Source organism: Poecile atricapillus, chromosome Z, assembly GCF_030490865.1.
Source record: "Poecile atricapillus isolate bPoeAtr1 chromosome Z, bPoeAtr1.hap1, whole genome shotgun sequence".
NCBI lineage: Eukaryota > Metazoa > Chordata > Aves > Passeriformes > Paridae > Poecile > Poecile atricapillus.
In genome coordinates, this window is record NC_081289.1 from 87,072,970 (window position 1) to 87,094,270 (window position 21,301).

Genomic DNA, 21,301 nt, shown 5'->3' on the forward strand with positions numbered 1-21,301 from the left:
TGCTGGGAAGCCAGGGGAAACCTTAATTATCCCTCAGGCTGAAAAAAATAAAATCATGAAAAACTTCCATCAAAAAATCCATAAGAAAGGTAGAACTGAACAAGTCAAGGAGAAAGAACACACAATAGCCACTAAAAATACTGATAGACATATAAGCAAATATTAAAAATGCATGGGGTAGTTAAGAATTGGAAAGCAACAGCACACCAGACAAGCTTCTGATGGCCCTTCATTTTTGTGTTTATTCTTCTCCAGCACTCAAAGTAGCTGAAATTTCTGCATGATTATGGCTCACTTCAAAGCCCCCTTAGGCATATTTGAGGAAGACTGAAATGCGGAAAATTTCCCTTAGAGACCAGCTTGCTGCTTGTTGAGTTATTTGGAAAGGAATCAGGGTTTTTTATAGGATTAGAAAATTAATCTTCCTTTCCAGAACTTCACTTCTAATTATCCATCAGCTGCTGCATAGGATGGGCTATTTTCTACACATACTGAATAAAAAAAATCTTATTGCAATATAGAGACTGATAAGCAGACATCCCCTCCCTAAACAATTTAAAATTACTCAAAAAATTTGGCTTCTCTAACCATTTCCGTTTCCATGGGACAAATTATTCTCTGGGAAATCAGAAGTTCAAAGTCACCCATGCATAAGTACAAAGAATCAGATACACACTTTTCAGGATTGTAAACACTGATCTCCTCCAGGAAAAGGCTGTCATTTAGGAAACCAGTGTTTCCTGTCCGTGCCAAGAACTTCAGGATGATTCCCTTCTCTGATCCCAAGAAAACCACGGTGTAGTTCTGATATGGCCCAGCAGCAGAGTCAACAGCAATTTTGGTCAGCCGATATCTAAAATAATAGAGCATTTTCACAGATAAATCTCAGAGATAATCACATAATTGTCATTTATTTAATCATTTTTTCACATCAGATAAGTGTATGGTAGACTTCTAGCAACCATAAATCACATTAAAGCACTGTTCCTACCTGACTATAAATCAACACAGACTGTACCAATTTGGGTCCCCACATGTTGGGGAATTTTCATGTGTTGCATGCTCACACATCCAACAGTGAGCAGAAGCGTCTGGAAGTTCAGAAGTGTCTAGAAGTTCAGAAAGCTGAAGGGGTACTAGGAGTCTGAGGGCACTTAGGAATTATCCTTCCAAAAGCCTGGTGATTTCTTTGAGCAGGGATAGAGAATCAGCACAGTGAACTGTTTTTAAAATTTCAAGCTCTGTCACATTAAAAGCAGCTGAACTAGGTTAAACTTTTTTTGTCAGGAAAAGCTGTGTCAGTGCAATAGTGAGACACTAAACACCATTCTACCTCACTAAAGATAATCACACAGCCACCACCAAACACGTTCAGCGCTATCAGTTGATATCAAAATGCTGGGATGACAAAATTTACTGAAAACAAGTATAGTGGTGGTTTGGTACCAGTTAGATGGTACTGCCTATCAAAGGGAAGCACTCTGAGAAGCTTGCTGCTCTCATCTTTGGTTGGAAGTACAGAAACTGACAGAAAAACCTGACAGAAGATACACTATTATGACTAAGTCAGACTCTTCCACAGCTAAGTGCCCAACACAATTCTCTACCTTTGTTCAGAGGAAGAGAGGAAAATATGGCAAAAGTTAGTCACATTATTCTGTTCACTGATGGAGGCTAGATAAGTAGTAAAATGACCACAGCAGAGAGTGGGAATGTTTTGATAGGAAGGGGATGGTGTATTTAACACCTGCTGAGTTATGAGTCTTTATTCACATCTATTATTATTTTTTTTCTTGTTGCTATAGAAAGGATGCAGATTATGTGATTACTTCTGCTTATACACTTCTGCAAACATTAAAGCTTACCAGTACACAACCTGACAGGCCTCTACATATCCTGTGAACATATCCTGGCAGACATGTTTGTATCCTGTGCACATATTCCTGCACTGTCTGCTGATCATTGCCTGAAGTTTTTACAGCGCCATCTCAAACACTGACTCATAAGCCGAAAGGTGAGTAAACCTTCCCCGCACAGCATTTCCTACAATATCCGGTTTAAGCACAGCACTGTTGGAAAAGACTGAGGTCTTTCCTATCTTGAAAGCTGCTCAGGGAGTTCCGCAGCATCTGCTCAGTCCTGCCACCATTCCTAGCTGGATTCGTGCCCAGGACACCAAGGACAATTACAGAACTGGAGTGTATTTGAAGCAAGGCTATTAGCACAACTTGACAGCTACAATGCGGACAGGAGCTTGCTTGGTGTACACACCTGACCATTGTTCTCAGGAACCAGGGTCGGTTGACAATGGAAGGTACAGCCTCGTCCATCAGCGGATGTGTTTTGATGAAGTTCAGAGTATCATCTGGAAACTCATTAGATGTTCCATATTTTTCTAATGATGTAGAGCCAGCACAGCAACCAGGCCTATATAAAACAAGGGAGTAAGCCAGAAAACTTATTTGACATCAACAGCAAGCTTCCTTTTGTGATGAAGCTCTCAGAAATCTGATGTGCTTTACTGGAGTTTAACTTGGAGGAGGATTGAGAAGAGTGGTGGACTTGTTCAGCCCCTCAAGGGAAGCCTAAAATCCTGCTCTGTCCTCCATTCAAAAGGACTTCATGTGTCACTTACTAGCATAAAGTCATTTTTTCATCAGGAGTGCTATGCACAGACTGTGTAATTTATCCACTCATATGGAATGTAATCACAGCATATGATTATCTGCATTTGGCTTGATGCTTCCCAATGGCACAGGTGTTTTCTGATCTGTAACTTGCCTAGTTAACTGCTATGTCTGGGAATAAAAGCAGTCCCTATAATACAGAAGGAAGTTGGTTTGTTTTTTGTAGCAGGAATGAAAGAATGCCACTTTTCTATCAGTCACATCAGTCACATCTGACAGAAAATGGACTATTGGAGAAGACATACCAAATAGCATCCATGTAAACATTAGTTTTACCCTTTGTTCAATTTGGGTGACATGATTTAAGAATGGTAGCTCATTGAGAATTTTCACTGAAAGGTTATTTGTCATTCTTTGTCAACTTAAATGCAAATCTGCTCATGCTATTTCTAAAATCTACCTGCTCCTAAGAGGTAGCTCAGTCTTCTTGTCCTGGACAGGACATATCTCAAAGAAGCAGAAAAATGTTTTACTTGATAATATTGTGTAAGTAATTTTCTTCAATAAAAGCCCCATTCGATCCCATTTTCTAGAGCACTATGATTCTTCAAACCTTTGAGCCAGTGTGAGATGGGAAGATGAAAGATGGACCATTCACTCATAAAAACGTTGCATCATCCAATCTTCATCTACTCTGATGTGGGTAAAGGCACTGACATCAAGAGTAATGCTAACCTGGACAAAATACAGGACTGGTCCTATCATCTGTGTTGCTCAGATTTAGATAAATATTCAAACATTAGGTAAATAAATCTTGTGTGGGAAGGTAGCATAGGACTCGAAGGAACTAGCTGTGTCAACAAGTCCGGTCCCACAAGGAACATTACATGCAGACAATGTGTGCTTTTGCCTATTCATATCCAAAATACTTTAGTTGTCTTGTAATTGCATGTAGAACTAGCAACAGATGGAGAGAAGGAGAAATCAAGGGCATGGCTGGTTTCCTAGGTCCTTGCAAGGGCATTGACCTGTGAAGCAACATTCCCAGAGAACTCCTGGGAGCAGCCTGCACCTTCTGGCACCGTGGTGTCTATGGTTTCTGTGTATCTAATCTGGAGGCCTATTTACTCCTAAATCCTAATAGCATGATTGGATTAATTCTGTTTTAATCTCAAAACTGGTTTAGTCAAGTCAGCATAAATCCGAGCAAACCCTGCTGTCTGGCCAAACAAGGAAGCAGCACCCATGAAGGGCTCTGTTCTGGCTCTCTGTTCTGAGAAATGTTGGGATCACTAGGGGCAGTAATGCTCCTGCGTCATACTGAGACACACAGATAAAAATTACTTTATTTCAAAGGTGTCTGTCAGGTACTTCAATATGAGCTAGAAGTAATGATTATTTCTATTAAGCAGATTGATTGCCAAATGTTACTTGAAACACTGTTCTCAATTCACATAATCTCCTTCAGGCTTAGAAAAGCAATATTATCCCATCTTCATCGTAACAGTTAGCTTGCTATGGGCTCATCCCAAACTCAGAAACTTCCTCTTTCTCACTGAAAGTGACTTTTCCTTCTTCTTCTCCCCCTCCCTGCCAATATATCTCAGTAAGGCCCAAAGAAAAAACCTTGGAGCCATCATGCAGCCTCTCACTCCCAAGGCAGGCCAGTGTGTCAACAACTTGTTTGAAACACTGCAAAATGGAGAAGAAAATCCTGCAACACCTGCATTACAGACTGAAAACAGACACAGATTTTACCAGATTTTCAAGTCACCTCCACGGTCTTCTCTTGCACGACAACTTCAGAATAAAGACAGCACAGTAATACTACACTTGGCAAATCCAAACCAAATTTGAATTAGGCAGAAGCTCAGTGTCCACCATGGAGCTTCACAGACTCATAGAATGTCCTGAGCTGGAACCAACCCACAAAGATCACTGAAGTCCAGCTCCTGGCCCCACCCAGGACACCCCAAGAATCACACCATTTGTCATGAGAGTGTTGTCCAAAAGCTTCTTGAGCTCTGTCAGACTGGTGCTCCCAGACCACTCCCCTGGGGAGCTGTTCCAGCGCCCAACCACTTCCCTGGGTGAAGAACCTTTTCCTAATGTCCAACCTAAACCTCCCCTGACATAACTTCAGGCCATTCCCATGGGTCCTGTCACTGGTCACCACAGAGAAGAGATCAGTGCCTGCCCCTACTCTTCCCTTCATGAGGAAGTTGTAGATTGTGATGAGGTCTCCCTCGAGCCTCCTCTTCTCCAGGCAAGCCAAGTGCCCTCAGCCACTTCTAACATGGTTTTTCCTCTAAGCCCTTCACCATCTTTGTAGCATCCTTTGGATGCTCCCAATAGCTTTATATTCTTCTTATATTGTGGTGTTCAACACTGAACAGAGTACTTTTTTTCTTTTGAAATTATAGAAGATATCACAAGCAATGTAAAGTGAGAAAAAAGATTATTTTTTCCCTTTGAAATTATTTAAGATATCACAAGCAATGTACAACATGCAGTAAAGTGGTAAAGCCTAAGTGAGATAAAAGAATTTGATTTATCTGTATGCATCTCAATATCTCAGAGCAAAATGCCATCGGTGTAAATGAGATAACAAGTGTCTGTCAACAGCAACTTGTATGAAATGGTACTTGTAAGAAATATGAAAAGTGTAGTAGAGGAGATGCATGCAAACATGTGGAAGTGGGGAAAACAACTCATAGGAAAAATGAGGTAAACTGAATGTCCAGTTTGGTGGAATGCTCTTTTTTGCTTTCCACAAATCATCCACTGTGGCACTTAAACTGCATGTTAATCATAGAACAGCAAACTGCAGAACTGGTGCAGCCTTTGTAATAAGATATATCCATTACTGAACCAATTTGCAACAACTGTGTAACTCACACCACTCTTAAGTGATTATTCTGACCAAGTGGATCTGATGCTGGCCTGATATATGTTATGCAAATCTCATTTTAAGTGGAAAAATCTCAATTGCATAGTTTAGATCTAAATTCAACTCAACTTTCACTTCACTTTACTGTTGCAACAGGTATAATTGTATCTGCACCTCGCAACATTGTTCAAATTATCAAAAAAGCCTCTGCAGCCTGCATGAAGGAACAGAAAAATATCACTATACATGAAACATACCTGGGCTTGGGTACTCGTTCATCGGGAACTGGTGTCCATGTGGAGTCTGGAGACTTCTGTTCTTTGAATCTCCCAGTAAATACATTGGCAATGTCAAGCATGTCATAGGCACAGACTGCAGAGCCAGGGATGCTGCAAAGTGACATTTCCCAGAAATTGTTACTCATTCTGCAGTTATGCATAAAATCTTGAGCAAAAAATAAGCTCTGTAGAAGTCTTCCTGTCCCAGGTTACTCAGTCCTGAACTCTGAATCTGGTATTGACAGGAAAAGACAGCCCTATGGAAAAGCCTGAATACCAATCAGCTCCTGCCAAGAGAATTTATTTCAAAGCCTTAATAAAAAAGAAGTAATTGAAATAATCTTGAAGAAGGGAAAGAATTGGTGAAACTCTGGCTATCACTGGCAATGTATGAGGAGTAATGGCCAGTCTCACTCAGAACCCATTTTTTGGAAATTCAAGTTCTTCTAAGTCATAACATCTTTCAGTACCAACCCTTGTAGTCCCTGCCATGCCTTACCCCAAAAACACACTGCAGAGAGTTCAGAAGTTGGTTCTAATCAAACTGGAAGCGTGCTGCAATGTGCCATTTACCTGGATTTTACATGGAATTTGTTCATGCTCCAACAGCCTGATATCCATGAAATGTTCCCAATGAAAAGGAATCAGCTATGCTCAGGAGTTGGCTCTACTCAGTGAAATGCAAAGAGCTTATAGAAGCAAATTTGATATTATTTTAAGATCATAGCATTGCAAATTTCAGCTTTTTGAATACTTGCATGCAACTGCATGACAGCATTGTCCAAACATAGTTATATTCTTACCTACATACTTTCTGAAAGGCTTACAGGTTTACCATGATCAGTCACTTGGAACTGAAATATTCATTTATCCCCCTTCCTTTTTTTGGTTTTTTTTTTTGTACATGAACTACTGTATTTGTGTCTGACTTCCACCACTTGATTTTATTGGGTAAATAGCATGAATCCAGACTGAGGCTTTCAATCCTGCTCTTAGCTAGTAGGTTATTATACATCAAAGAAAAAATGTAGAAGCTATAATACTGTTACAGAGGATTAAGCTAAACTCCTAAAGGTATATAAATTGATAGAAAAACAACTGTCTGAATAGTACAAAATTTCAAAATGCTTTTTGCTGAAGAAAAACAACAGTTGTCTTACTTTGATCTCCACATATTTGTCTTTTTATATGGAAAGAAACTTCAAAGCTCTATATTAATGTGATACTGCACGGCAGGAGTTTTAAATGGAGGCAGCCATACATGTGTTGATGTAAGAGATGGTCAGGGGTGTATTTGGCCACACAGGGGACCTCATCCTAAAAGATAGCTCAAGACCCACTCTAGCTAGAATATTTTTCATATTGCTGAATTAAGTCCTAATGAAAAAAAAAATCCAACCATAAAATCTTGAGGTGTGTTACACACAACTACAAGTGTTGAGACCCATGCTCAACACACAACTGTGCACAGATGGAGGCACTGCTGTGCTGAAAGGACTGCAACATCTTTTGCTCTGGAGGATGGCAGATTGCAGGTCTGTAGTGTGATGCAGCAGTAAGGATGGAGCATGGTGGGTCACAGCCAAGGAGGTCTGAGCGCCCTCTGAACTACTGGACTACAACTCAACACTAGCTTCTACCTCAGTGACCTCTGATCAGACTGAGGAATCTCTTCCACTTCAGTCTAGAAGGAAACTTTGTTCTAGAGACCAAAGGTATTTGTTGCAACTTTTCTTTAGTAGAGGAGGAATGTGAGATGCATTTATGTCAGAAGTAGGTTTCATAGAACTACAGAATCACAGAACATCCAGAATTGGAAGTGACTCACAAGGATCATTGAAGTCCAGTTCCTGCACAGGACACCCCAAGAATCACACATGTGCCTGAGAGCACTGTCCAGATGATCCTTGATGTCTGTCGGGCTTGGTAACCTTGCCCACTTCCCTGGGGAGCCTGTCCCAGTGGCCAACCACCCCCTGGATGAAGAACCTATTTTTTCTAATATCCAACCTAAACCTCTCTGACTCAGCTTCCTCAAGTCCTCTAACAGGTCACCAGAGAGCAGAGACTGGTGCTTGCCCCTCCTCTTCACTCATGAGGAAGCTCTGAGCTGCTGTGAGGTCTTTCCTCAGTCTCCTCTTCTCCAGGCTGAACAAGCCAAGTGGCCTTGTTCACTTCTCATACAGCTTGCCCTCAAGACCTTCACATCTTTGTAGCTCTCCTTTGGATGGTCTCTAATACCTTCAGATCCTTCTAACATTGTGGCACACCCAGAACTTCCCCCAGCACTCAAGCTGAGGTCAGAGCAGAGCAGAGCAGAGCAGAGCAGGACAATCCCCTCCCTTGCCTGGCTGGCCATGCTGTGCTTGATGCACCCCAGGACATTTTGGCTGCCAGGTCTGCTAATAAGCTGTCTCCAGGAATATATGCCTTGCTGTCATCTTCCATGTCTAGCAAAAACCTGTGGCCTATAAACTAGCATTTTGCTTTTTACACCAAGCACTTAGATTTTAAAATGCAAGACTTAAGGAAAAGAATTATTCATGACACACCACAGGAAATACTAGCTGAGTGGGAGGACAATCTCAATTTTGAGATAATTGCAAGATACAATCTATTTTCTGATGTTGAATCTCTATTTGTTCACCTGTTTTTATTAAGCCAGATTGCATGAAAAGAGATCATCTTAATTTAAGCCTGTATTCCCTATTGGTGGCATAATTATTCCATTGCTGTTCCTATTGTTTTGATGTCAAAAGCAGTGATTATACATTACAAGCCCAGGCTTACTCTCATTTGAAGTCAGTTCTGTGAATGACCTCACTGAGGTCAGGCTTTGATGAGGGGTGGAAAGGGTACAGCAAAACTAAATGAATTTCGATCAATAAAATTCCTCTTTCAGCTCAAATGTTACTCCATGAAACTCTGAAATACTTTTTAATTAGAAAGCTACTATTTTTTTAAACTTCTCTGGGAGTTCTCAATAATAGATACGGTTACTCTTCAAATAACTTCCAGAGAAACATGCTATAATATGTAACAGTTATAAAATCTCTACAGATGAACGGATGCTTTTTGGATAACCATGCAAAGAATGAAATAGGCATTCTGGGGACCTTCCTTCCTAGCCAGCAAGACCTTGGCTCTCCCAGGAGAGTCAGGGGGCAGCAGGGTCAATGCAGGGTCAAGGATCAATGCAAGAGTCACCAGGGATGCATAAAACAAAGAGAACAAAATAACACGGCTCTTGGAGGTTTAGCTATAAACAGGACAGACACAGCCCTTCGTGAGGAAAAAAATTTCTGTATTTTCTCTTTGGGATAATATTTTTCAAGTTACACACTGCAATGCTTCTTGGTGGCTGGTATGAACTATTCCCATGTAAAAAAAAGCATGTCTGAGGGATGTGTCCAGATAGTAAATGGCTGAAAGCCACCCTAAGTCATCAGGAATGAAGTAAGCACTACCAGGGTACCTTAAAATTAAATCCAAACTATCGGCAAGCGCAGGGTACATAACAATTACATCATATGAGCAATCACTTCTTGTACTTGCATAAAGTAAAAAGGAACTGCAGTGAAAAGCAAAACATGAAGGAAATAGAAGGTAAAAGGTTATTGTGACTATTACCTATTATATGGAGTGGAGAATGTTGCTAAAACAACATCCCGGCCATTGAAATGTATCACATCTGTAACTGACTGCAGAATGTTGAAGTAGAAGTGTGAGTCGCCAGGAACCGAGCAGTTCAACCGAGCCTTGAGAAAGGAAGTCCACTGTTTTTCCAGCACTCTCTGAGATCCTCCCATGTCATTTTTGCAAACCTGGGCCACCCTTGGGAAAACTACCTGTAAGGAATAGAGCAAAAATAATGGAGAAAATTAAGTGTTTGCTTGACTTAAAGAGTTCGTTGGAATACAGCTTTTAACACATTTGGAATAACACAGCAAGGTGCTTAATTTAATACCACTTTTCTATAATCTGTGACAAATAAGAAACAGAGAAAAATTAAGCTTTGGAACAGTGTGCTATGAAAGATAAGACTGTGGCATTTACCACACAGCCATAAATCCTTCAGGAGATCTGCTCTCAACCCATATAAAACTCATTTCCATACAGACTGCTTAGCTTTCTATTTCCCCAAACAAAAGCACATTTCATATTCACAATCCCTGCAACCCACACTGCTGCTCTGATTCTTGTGTTTTCAGCACTTAAAAACTATGCAAATCTTGTTGGGCTCTTATTCCTGCTCTCCACCTTAGTGACCTTGGTCAGCTTTTCTAACTGCTTTGTCAGAAAGCTATTGTGACATTAGAAAAAATGCAGAAAGTGTTTAATTGTTCTTTTCAGAATGGCAGAGCACAAAATTCCTACCCCTGTTTACTCAGCACTCTAATTCATATTTCTTACAGAAAAATGTCTTCCTGCTTTGGAATCCATTTTTAACAATTATCTACTATGTTGAACTAACTACATTAGCCTTGTGCTTTTTATAATTTCAGAAAAGAGACTCTAGCATACACCATCACTGTAAGAAACTACACATTTTCCTTTCAAGACAGTGCAATGTTTCACTCCAGCCAACCTTTTGGCTTGAGCAATAGGAATCTTCTCAAAATGCTGACCTTGTCATCATGATTTATGGTTCTCATTTCAAGGTCACTCGTAACAGCATTGGTCCAAGAATAGCATAAGTTTTCCTCCTCCTGAATCTGACAAAGTCATTCAAGGCAATGTTTTTGCCCTTACCTTTCCCATGCTGTTGTACTCCACTGCTATTTCCCGGAAGAAGAAGTATATGTAATTGCCATAATCAACTGCCTGAACAAAGTATGGTTCTAGGAAAAAAAAAACAAAACAGCAACCCAAGACTTTTAGACACCATGTACAGGATACAGAGAAATACAGCAAAGAGAAACCAAATACATTCACACTTAACATCCAGAAGTGAAACGTCTGTGTTTGACAAACTTGATCAGTTTTCAGAACAAACAAATCACTGCTGCAGAAGAATCACTGTCTGGGGACAGGAGAGCTGGGAACAAGCCTGTGCAACATCACTGCAGAGTAGTTAAGTCTCTGCCACCAATACGTCTGCCCTGCATGGAGTAAGAGGAAAGGTAAACAGGCATTTATAACTGTATGCCTGAGGGGTCCAAGCAGTGCTCTTTATGGCATGCAGGCTGTGAGATGGAATAAGAAACCACATAACTGTTTCTGCCCACACGTGTCTGTAGCAGCAAGCAAAGTGGGACAGCTAAAGTTGACACCTGGCAAAACATTTCTGCATGCAGAAAAAGACTTGAATCTATGGCTTTGCTGTCTGTTAAAATCACTCCAAATGCTAACAATTCTTAACACCTACATGAAGCTAAACAACACCACTCTTAACAATGAGGGCATTTAGAGCACAGAAATTGCCTAATTCAATGGCAGCAGTACAATTCTTAAGAACTGTAACAGAAAGGCTTTTGTGCAACATTCCCATAATTTTAGTTTCATTAATGAATCTTAACATTACAGGACAAACCTTCTATACTTCATAAAGCCTTGGTTGTTACCTAACAGTGCTGTGGCAGGAATATTTTCAAATACAGCCCAAGCACCCAGAGCCCTGCAAGCTCCAACTTTTCTATCCAACAGACGTAAACTGGTGGATTTCAGCTTGGAAAGCTCACTGGAATACATATTCTGACCTACCCAGCTCACAGCTTCTGTCAAATCCAGTAACTTGGGGTCAGGAGAAGAGAGAAAGAGATAAACAGATCAGAGTAAGCAAGAGATGCAATCTACTTCCCTCTTTCTGCCAGAAAACATTGGTGAAATGAATTGACAAAGAGGTCTGTCAGAAACCCAAGACTCTCATCAGAGGTGCTGCTTTTTTTGCCTTGTTTATCTACCTTTCAACCACTTGGAGTCATGTTTAACTGTCCGCAGAGTTGGGCTGTCTCCAAGGCTCCGATATATGACTGCATCTATTGCAAGGAAGTCGGTCACTGTGGCAGAATACAGCTTTCCCTCTGGGGAGGACAGAAAGAAGAAACAAGGGGGGAGGAGCATTAGAAATAATACAATTGCTTCTTCTCTCATCAGTCAGATGGGCAGGGGAAACAAAGCCATCACAGTCTCCTTAGGAACACTGGAGGGAAGGAAAAAAATCCAGCTAGGTAAATGGAACTGAGTACTGAACAAGCAAGTCACCACTTCGCAAAATGGTAATTTCAGAGGGATGCTGTGGAAGAAAATACCCTTATGGAATAATTCTTCTTCAGTTTAGGTATGTGATACTGACAGTCACATGTCAATGCTCAGAAATTCTGCCTAGGTATGTCAGCAAAACAAATATAACAGAATTGTTAATTTTAACTGGGAGTGCAAACCAGACAGGGCTTGAAGACTGTCAGCTAATTGACACTTACAAAGATTTCTCCCCTTGAGAGCACTTCTGCTCTGCCAAAGATCACTAACAAAAGATTAAATAGCATGCTGGGAGCCCTGACGAAACAGGAATGAGGAGTGATGGAGGAGGATTACCCATCAATATTTCTTTTCTAGCATGCATTTTAGGCATTTCCCATTTGAATTATGCATTCCTCTCTCTTAAAGAATGGAGGACAAGTGATAAGAAAGGGCCTACAAAATGGCACCCCAAGGACAACCAAAATATACAAAACTATAAGGACATAAAAGCACAAGCTTCCACAGCATTTTAAAATTTTATTTGTTATCTAATCTGTTTGCAGGTCATGGTAACTGTACAGGACTGTTTTCATGTGTGAGATAGATGTTGGAACATGATGTCTGCTAGAAGCACAAGAGGTGCAGCATGAGCCCACAGAATTGTGTCTCTATTGTGTCTGCATAAAAATCAGAATTGTTTACATCTCCTCTGATAGAGATTATGTTGGTGCCTTGAAGGCACCAGCACTGAGGACATTCCCAAGAAAAAGCAGAGAGGCTTCTACTGCCTTCAAGCTCTCCTCCTTATACTTGCAGACACCATTTAATTTAAGACTGAGAGGGAATCTCATTAATGCATACAGCTATTTCAAAGGAGGTTGCCAAGCAGATAGTGCTAGGCTCTTCAGTGTGCCCTGCGACAGGACAAGGAGCAATGGCCACAAACTAAAACTAAAGAAGTTCCACCTCAAGACAAGGAAGGACTTCTTTGCATTGAGAACACTGTAACAGACTTCCCTGGAGGTTGTGGAGTCTCCCTATCTGGAGGCATTCAAACCCCATTTGGACACATTCCTGTGTCACTTGCTGTAGGTGACCCTGCCTTGGCAAGGGTCATTGGGCTGGATGATTTCCAGAGATCCCTTCCAACCCTAGAAACCCTGTGAGTTTGTGAATTTCAGCTCCAGATTTAAAATTCAGAATGTTTTTTATTAGCAGTACTGTATGCTTTATTCTGACTCACGCAAGTCTTGTCCTTATTTGGCTACTTAAGAATGATCATTTTTTCTTAGCAAAACAGAAAAAGTAATTACAACATGTCATGTCATGTCGTGTTGTCGTTTCCCCCCCTCCCCAAATTAAAATAGAATAAAGAAATAAAAAGCTCAATTGTCGAGATACGGATGTCTGAACTCATGTTAATACAACCACACTCTTATTTTCTTTCCTGCCAAGTTCCTGTGACTAACTACAATTTGTACATATCAGCTGTAATAGCAAGATGAGCCATATTCATGTAAGTGCATCCAACAAACTCAGATGACCTGGATTTGTGCCCTAAACTGTTCTGAAACTGCTTTTCATTGCACTCTGAAAAGTTAGCATGGGTACCAACATGTAAGACATATATTACAGTGATTTTCTGAAGCTAGCATATTTATGGGGCATAGTCTACAAATATTTATTTTAACTGTATCAAATTTATTCTGAATCACCATGGAGGAGTATGATCACTTCTATAAATATTCTCTTTATTTTCAAATAATGCAAGGATTTCTTCATTAACAAATTTGGAGTCATCTTTCTGAACTTCATCTGCATTCAAAGTGAATGTTTACAATAGGCTGGTCATAAACTCTTGGCCAATACAGTGAGAAAGATCTTTCTGAGAGGTCATTCAGACTGCACTAAGGACAGGGAGCCTGAGAGACATGGGAAAAATATTTCCCTAAAGGACTTTCTCTCTTTCCATGCTTTATGAATTACTTGCTACAACTGGAGAATTTCTACTGTATATTTCTTTATATATTCTTTTATATATTTCTAATTGCCTGTGACTGTAATTAAGAAATCACATACTACTGCTATCATCATCACTATTCTTGAAACAAAAGATCCCACTTATTTGCACTATAAAGATTAAAAAAAAAAATAAAAATTGAAACAGGTTATAAAATCTCTCCTTTGTGAGGCAGATGATGATACCTCAAACATAGTAGTGCTTAATAGAGCCCTTTGGCTACAGACTAGTTAGAGAATGGCTGAAATACTTGCACATTCTTAAATCTTCAGAGGAATAGCTTAGTTATTTCCATGTGAGCACCCAGGCTCTGTTTTATAGCAGCACACCTGCTGAACTGGACTCGCATTATCACGGATGATGTCTTTATTATTTTCACCAACAATCTAACAGCCGGACCTAAAAAAAGATCAGCAGGATTCACACTAAGAGAAGTTTGATAAAGAAATAATTTAATCAGGGATTCCTGAAGACATATACAAAAATACCACACAATCAACAGCCAAAATTAACCCCATTTATAAGATCCTGCTTTTTCTAACTATTGTAGTAGAAATCACAGTAAACACTACTCTGCATGCAGCATGAATTACCACTAGCCAATACACTTCTCCCTTTTTGCCTACAGCAGCTGGTAAGACCATACTAAGATTTTCCAGTTAAAAAAACAACAACAAAAAAATCACCTTCCCCTTCCTCCTAGATCTAGAAAAGGGCATGCCACAGCATTTTCCTTGACTTCCTTTTATTACGAATGTTAGCTTAGGCTTAGAGTTGTTAAAAACTCTACGCATACCCTGCATAATCCTCATTAAAGCTTACACAAGCCTTGACTTCCTTTGACGTTCTCAGAAGCTGGATGCAGCTAGAAATGGTGCCTCACACTGGTAACATTATCAAGAATACAGGAAGTACTGAAATATTGATCCAGGAAACTGTGGATTCATGCAGTTTTGATGACAGTGAAGTTAGTTCCAGAGAAAGGGAAGGATTTTTTTGCTAGAGATTTCCTTATGCCCCCTCTTTTTAGTCATTGCTCACTCCCTCTGACACCTTTTAGATTTGGGCATTCTGGGCTCAAGCAAGAGGCACAGCATTAGGCTAAGCCTGGGCTGCAGGACAGAAAGTAAAAAGTTTATCTCCATCATTTTACCTGCAAACAATGCAACATTGGCATGCTTTGCATCATAGGGACACCTGGCCATTCCACTGAATTCCTCTTCCAGATAGTCCAAGGTATCCATCTGAAAAATCAAAGGGAGCTCCTCAAATAGAGAAACAAACAAACAGAACTTCTTACCCAGGATGAGGCTTATGACAGTGCTTCTTCTTTTCTGGGCAGAGGAGAAGGCCCATTCTCTAACTCTGTTCCTGACTATGAAGTAAAAACTTGACAAAAATCATGGCATTAAATAAAATAAGTCTGAAAAAAATATGTCTAGTAAGTTAGGCATTATTTTGGAGCTAATCATTCTCACCCTGACACATTTTACAAAAGTCTTCAGTCTGTATTTTATCTGCACACAAGTTTCATTTTGAACTGTAGCAGGCTATGTGGTCTGTGGTTCTGGCAAGGCTCCAAAATTTATCCTCAACAGTGACCCAACAGAAGCACTCTTATACACAGAAAAGACTGCAAACCACAGCATCCAGAAGAAACAACACTAGGACAATTATTTCTATGTGCATTTTTCTCCCCCAAGTCCAGAGATCCTTCTGCTCTAGTCTCAACAGTGGTGCTCTCTTCCTTGATTTGCATATTCAGAAAGATGCACTTCAAGTTTTACTATACCAGTGAAGTCTGTGTCACAGAGAATCCTCTTACCAGCAGGCAAGAATTAATCTGTCCAGCAATTGTAAATTCTGAGGCTTATATGTAACTCCTGGGAAATAAATTCACCCTGGGCACTGATAATAACACAAATATACAGATTGACTTTACATGAAGTTCAAGAAGACCTGGTGATCTAAGGGAGAATTGCACACCTCTTACCTCTTTAAGATGCTTATATTACTGTATTTTGGGAATAAGAACCTTTGTAGCATATTCAGGCAACCTGTCCAGCTCAAACTGTATAGATCATATACAGTAAAGACTCAGAGCATGAGAAATAACCCACACAGCACCATCAACTTAAATCAACTTTTAATTTGTATGTTACAGCTTCCAAGTCCTTTGGAGGATGATTTGTGATCATTTGTTTTCTGTCATGTATCCTTCCTGTCAAAATCCACTCTGAGGGCAGTTAGTTGTGTTTACTCAGAGGCTGAAAAGCATTCAAGTGAGTGGAAGTGAGTTAGAGTCCTGAGTGACTTTTCCTGCACCAAGCTCCACACCCTGGGCTCATCTTCACGACCACTTGCAGGCTTGAGGGGCAGCCCTGCTTTCTGTTTGGCACATGTTTAGCTCTCTCTCTGTATAAAGAAGTGATACATGGAGGAAAAGTCAGGGCAGGTGTTGCAGAGGCCTCCTGAAGACTGCCAGAGAGATTACCCTATCCAGCCCTGCAGAGAGGGGGATGAAAACTCTGGAGTAAGGGGGAGAAGGCCATTTATATGCCTCACATCAGTATGCCAAAGAAATCTGTAATTGTATCTAAAAGACAATTTCCACGCAAGGAGACTAGCTGAGATTTGTTAGCCTCATTAATGGCATTCAGAGATAAAAAATTAAAAACTGTACTAGAAGACTAGATACAGCCCTGAGATCAAGAAGCTTCACTGCATACTAGGAGTAGGCAAAGAAAGAATAAAAGAAACGGCTGTTAATAGACCATCTAACTGTTCCTCACAGTCACCATGACACAAGCTTTCTTACTCAAATTTGGTTCTTCCTCTGCAGACTGGAAGAAAATACTACCCTGCACTTCCCTCCTGTGTTTTCTAAACTGCAGCCATTATAGTGGCTAAATGAGGTAAAGCATCATTGCACAAAAATCAAGGAAGAGCAGCACTCACAGTGAATACCACTAGGGAAGCAGTTTTCCTGGATGTTATCTTTATTCTGTTTTTTTACAGTAACTCTGAACCCAAAACCTGAATGACAGTTGTGGGTTTGTCAGGAGCAGCATTTTATTTTATTTTATTGAATTTTGTTTTTCCAGAAAAAAGATGAGAAATGACCTGTGGGATGTAACTGCCTAGGAAAGCAGAGTGTGGATGTCAAATGCCTAAATAAATTAATTTCAAAACTACTCCAGAGACATCCACTGTTGGGAGTTATATAAGAATATAATGATGAAATCCTAAGAAAATGGGAAATATTTCAGTAAATGGGTCCTATTGGAATGGAGACTACTGGGATACACTATGCCAAAGGAATAAATTGGCTTCAGGGCATTAATGTCAAGTATGAAAGTTTCAACACTGCTCTAGACAACGTTGTGGCTTTACAGATCCCCAGCAAGTGAGGAATACACCACTGTCCTGTTGTACTCTTCCTTGTGGAGATCTGCTGCCATGGATGGATTCTGCCATCACTTCCACAGTACACAATGCTGCAGGATCTCCACAGTGTCCCTACCTGGGGGGCTCACAAGAAACTCAGGTTTTGCTTGCTATGCCCTCAAGCATTTTGAGAACTGTTTTTGCGATTGCGAACAGTACGACAGAAATTTTAAAACCTGCAACTCAGAAGTAACCTCCAATATTAGTCTATAATTTGATGTGAGTGTCAGTGACAAGCTGAGGAACTTTCTGAGGAGTGACTACATCCCCAAGCAGGGATCTGAAGGACTCTGCACCTATGGAGGGCAATACAAAGTGGCAATACTCTTGATGTGCAGGAGTTGCAACGAACTAGAACTATTCAGTGTGAGATTTTCTCAGAAATCCAATCAACACTGAACTCGGTAGCACTGAAACAAGTCAGGACAAATATTTCAGAGTTGAATGGTGCACAGGCTGAATAACAACCTCATGCTGCTGCCAACACAGTCACAATAAATCCAACCAAAAAACAAGGCATAAGAGAAATTCCACATGCAGATTACATACTTTGTAGTTCCTGCAAGAAGGGTTGAATGCATTTGTTCCACAGATAAACAGTGTGTCCTCATTTCTTTTTAGGAGAACCTTAATAAAGTTATGACATTCATCCTGAAGAAAAAGAATAAAAATTATTTCAACTATTGTATTTTGAGTATTTGTTTTTATTTTTAAGTGGTGATATTTCATCATCAGGTTTAAAATTAATTTGGCTGGTACTCACTGTGATACTTTGGCCTTATTTTGACTATGTTTAATTGACAATGAGCAAATTGTAATTAATTTATATTCTAGTAGTTTAAAAATTACAAAGAACTGAAGAGACAGCATTCATATTGCAGCTCCTAGTTTGCTGTTGCTGACAAAGGTGAATTTTGTTTGAAAACTGTTGCTTTCCTGAAGAGCAAAAAATCTGATCTTGTCACATGTGCTGCATGTGAGACAGTGACATCACCACTACAATGTTCTGGCAAGAAGCTTCTGTAACTAGAAGGGGACGTAAAGAATCAAAGAGTCTGCATCTAATTTTGATACCACTTGTGCCAGTCATAGGTTACAGGAGGGTGAAACTGGCGTGAGAAACAGTCCTTCTACAGCCCCACATTCATGTTTTACCCAAACTTCTCAGTGCATTCCCACAGGAGGATTGATTCAGCTTTTGAAGCAAGACTGGTGCACTATGCACTGGGACCTGCTCAATGCCTTTAAGTATTTCAGATATTGCTGTGGCTTCTGTCGTAATATTTTATCACATTCTAAGTGAACTATTTTTGCAAATTAAAGCCTTCAGGAAGCTGATGGAAAAAGCAATTACTGGTAAGAAGTGAATGGCACGATCCATTCCACATCACAGAGAGCAGCCGGAGATAATACTGATGCAACTAAAGTGGCAGTCGCAGAAGAAATGAAAATTACCTACCTTATGTTTTCCCTTCATTCTGCATGTGTCTACATCAGCCTGTCTAGATTTCCATGTCAATTTCTGCAGGAATAAAGAAATATATCAATTAGAACTCGGAGGTTTTTTACTATTGATTTCAGAAATAGAAGTCTCTTGGGGGAGACTATATTTTGAAAGTTTATTGAAAGTTTTCTGCACTATCTCCATGATTAATTCACCACAAAATGAAGGTTTAGTGATGTGGAGTTTGTTTTGTCTCCAGTTCAAGAGACTGGAAACCCATCCCTCTATCTTTAAAGCCTAAACTAACAGAATTCAACAACAGGCCAACTTTGAAAAATGTGTACTTTTCTTAAAAGTACTAGATGTTCTCTTCTTTTAATTCATATTGCTCTACAAATCAGAATCATCATTTATGGACTATTTATTACTATTGCTATTTATGGACTATGAACCTTCACTGGATTCTAAATGAAATATGCATTCTGAAATACAACATATTAGATCTGGAAAGAAATAAAATTCAGGTAAATCTTACCACTTTAATTCAGCTAAAAAGCTCTAAGAGTTTTTCAACTGTCAAGACACTGCTGACTTTATCTGCTAACACTCTTCCTCCAGAAGATTTACAGGTAAATCCTGTACCCAGATTTTTGGGGTTTTTTTCTGAGATGAGTTTAAATAATGGTCAAATGTGAAAGGCTTATAAATTATAATAAAACTTTGTTTAAAATCACATGGCCTAAGATGGCATCACCTTAGACACTATTGCCATGATACCTCTAACAGTTCTGACAGTTCCTGATCAGTAAACTAAGGCACTGTGCATTCATGGAGGGGTCCAAGCTGAAAGAGTAACCATGAATATTAATTCCCATTATAAGCTTGTGCCCTCACTCTTTCATGAGTAAAAAAGTTCATCTTCAGCATCATTCATAATGAAGCACCGTCCCCTTCTCCAGTGGAATTCATCCAATGCCCAATTTGTATGAACTTCGGTGGGTCCAAGGCTGTGTTTAATGTATGTTACACAATATGAATGCAATGCAAAGGAGATGAAGAGAGATTATTCTCAGTATGTTCATGTTAATATCCAATGTAGTAATGCAGAAAAAGTTTTTCTCGTTTGAATGCAACTTCCCATGGAGATAATGAGCATACATCTACAAAGTGGTGTTATAGTATGATTTTATTCAGTCAGTTCTTGCACGAGTGAAAACAAATTGTGTGCATGAAAATATGTAACTTGCTTCTTATGATGAAAGTTTCAGTAGACTTAATTGGGATAGTATAGCTGTTACAGAAAACTGCTGCATATAAATGAATAGATGTCTGACAGATGTTCCATCAGGGACCTCACCATATTTCAGTACAGACTGCTTATCAGCCCAGCTAAACCACTTATCAGAAACTCACAGAGGACATGATTGCTATTCTAGCTCTCCCCAAATATGATTAGCAATGCCATCTTGCTTGCTTATTACAGTTTTACAGCAGTGCTAGAAGTTCTTTAAAACAATGTCATCATCCTATTTATTTGAAGCTTGTTCTAGTGTCCTTGGTTTCTGGGTGATGATAGAAGCTACTTACTTTGCTAAAATAAATTTCTTCTGTATGTGATGTGTCCATATCAACAGTATAAATATGGTCCCTGTAAACAAAAGCAAATGAATATGAAGTCACATGGAGTAGTCAGACAGTTTACTTTCTACAAGAGAGCTATCCATCACAAGATAATCCATAATCCATTTTAAAAAAAATCAGAGATCTTACCAGGAAGCATTACTGGCAGCATCTCCTGCTTCTCCCACAAAAGCATTTTTACATATAAACTGTTTGCTTTCCCATTAAGAGAAAAAAAGAGAAGTGCCACAAAACTTCAAAGTAAGATTATTTCCCAAAAGCAATTATTTACTTGAACAGACGAGATTTGGGAATGTAGATGAGTCTCACATGATTTCTGCTCTATCAGTCCTACAGTAGATGCCACAATATAGTATGAAGATGTTTTTCTGTATCCTGAAATCAGCTGCAAGCTTGTAGGCAGTCTTTGCAATACTCCTGGGCTAGAAGTCACTGTGCCACATCGGTACCCACTAACATGGGTTAAAAAGAGGTCCCCCTCCCCTCCCCTCCCCTCCCCTCCCCTCCCCTCCCCTCCCCTCCCCTCCCCTCCCCTCCCCTCCCCTCCCCTCCCCTCCCCTCCCCTCCCCTCCCCTCCCCTCCCCTCCCCTCCCCTCCCCTCCCCTCCCCTCCCCTCCCCTCCCCTCTCCTTTTCCCTTTTAAATATTTAACTTTAACTGTTATAATTTGATTGACAATATGGCAGACAAAAGCTGACAGACACAAAACTATTCCAAGAAATCATTCTTTTCTGCACACACTGCTGGCCAAACTAAACGGTAAAATATTTCT

The 21,301-nt window shown here is 40.0% G+C and overlaps 1 protein-coding gene across 3 annotated transcripts in view; it reads right to left on the reverse strand.

The window, feature by feature from the left end:
- Positions 1-21,301, reverse strand: part of SEMA6A (semaphorin 6A) — a 118,857-nt gene that overhangs the window by 39,153 nt on the left and 58,403 nt on the right. For all 3 annotated transcript variants that reach the window (XM_058827633.1, XM_058827635.1, XM_058827634.1), the window contains exons 4-13: positions 20,477-20,537; positions 18,905-18,967; positions 17,995-18,096; positions 15,152-15,242; positions 11,699-11,818; positions 10,548-10,636; positions 9,426-9,643; positions 5,775-5,906; positions 2,272-2,427; positions 677-853 (exon numbers count right to left, since the gene is read on the reverse strand). In XM_058827633.1, coding sequence (XP_058683616.1) covers positions 677-853; positions 2,272-2,427; positions 5,775-5,906; positions 9,426-9,643; positions 10,548-10,636; positions 11,699-11,818; positions 15,152-15,242; positions 17,995-18,096; positions 18,905-18,967; positions 20,477-20,537 — 1,209 coding nt within the window. The remainder of the gene's footprint in view (positions 1-676; positions 854-2,271; positions 2,428-5,774; positions 5,907-9,425; positions 9,644-10,547; positions 10,637-11,698; positions 11,819-15,151; positions 15,243-17,994; positions 18,097-18,904; positions 18,968-20,476; positions 20,538-21,301) is intronic.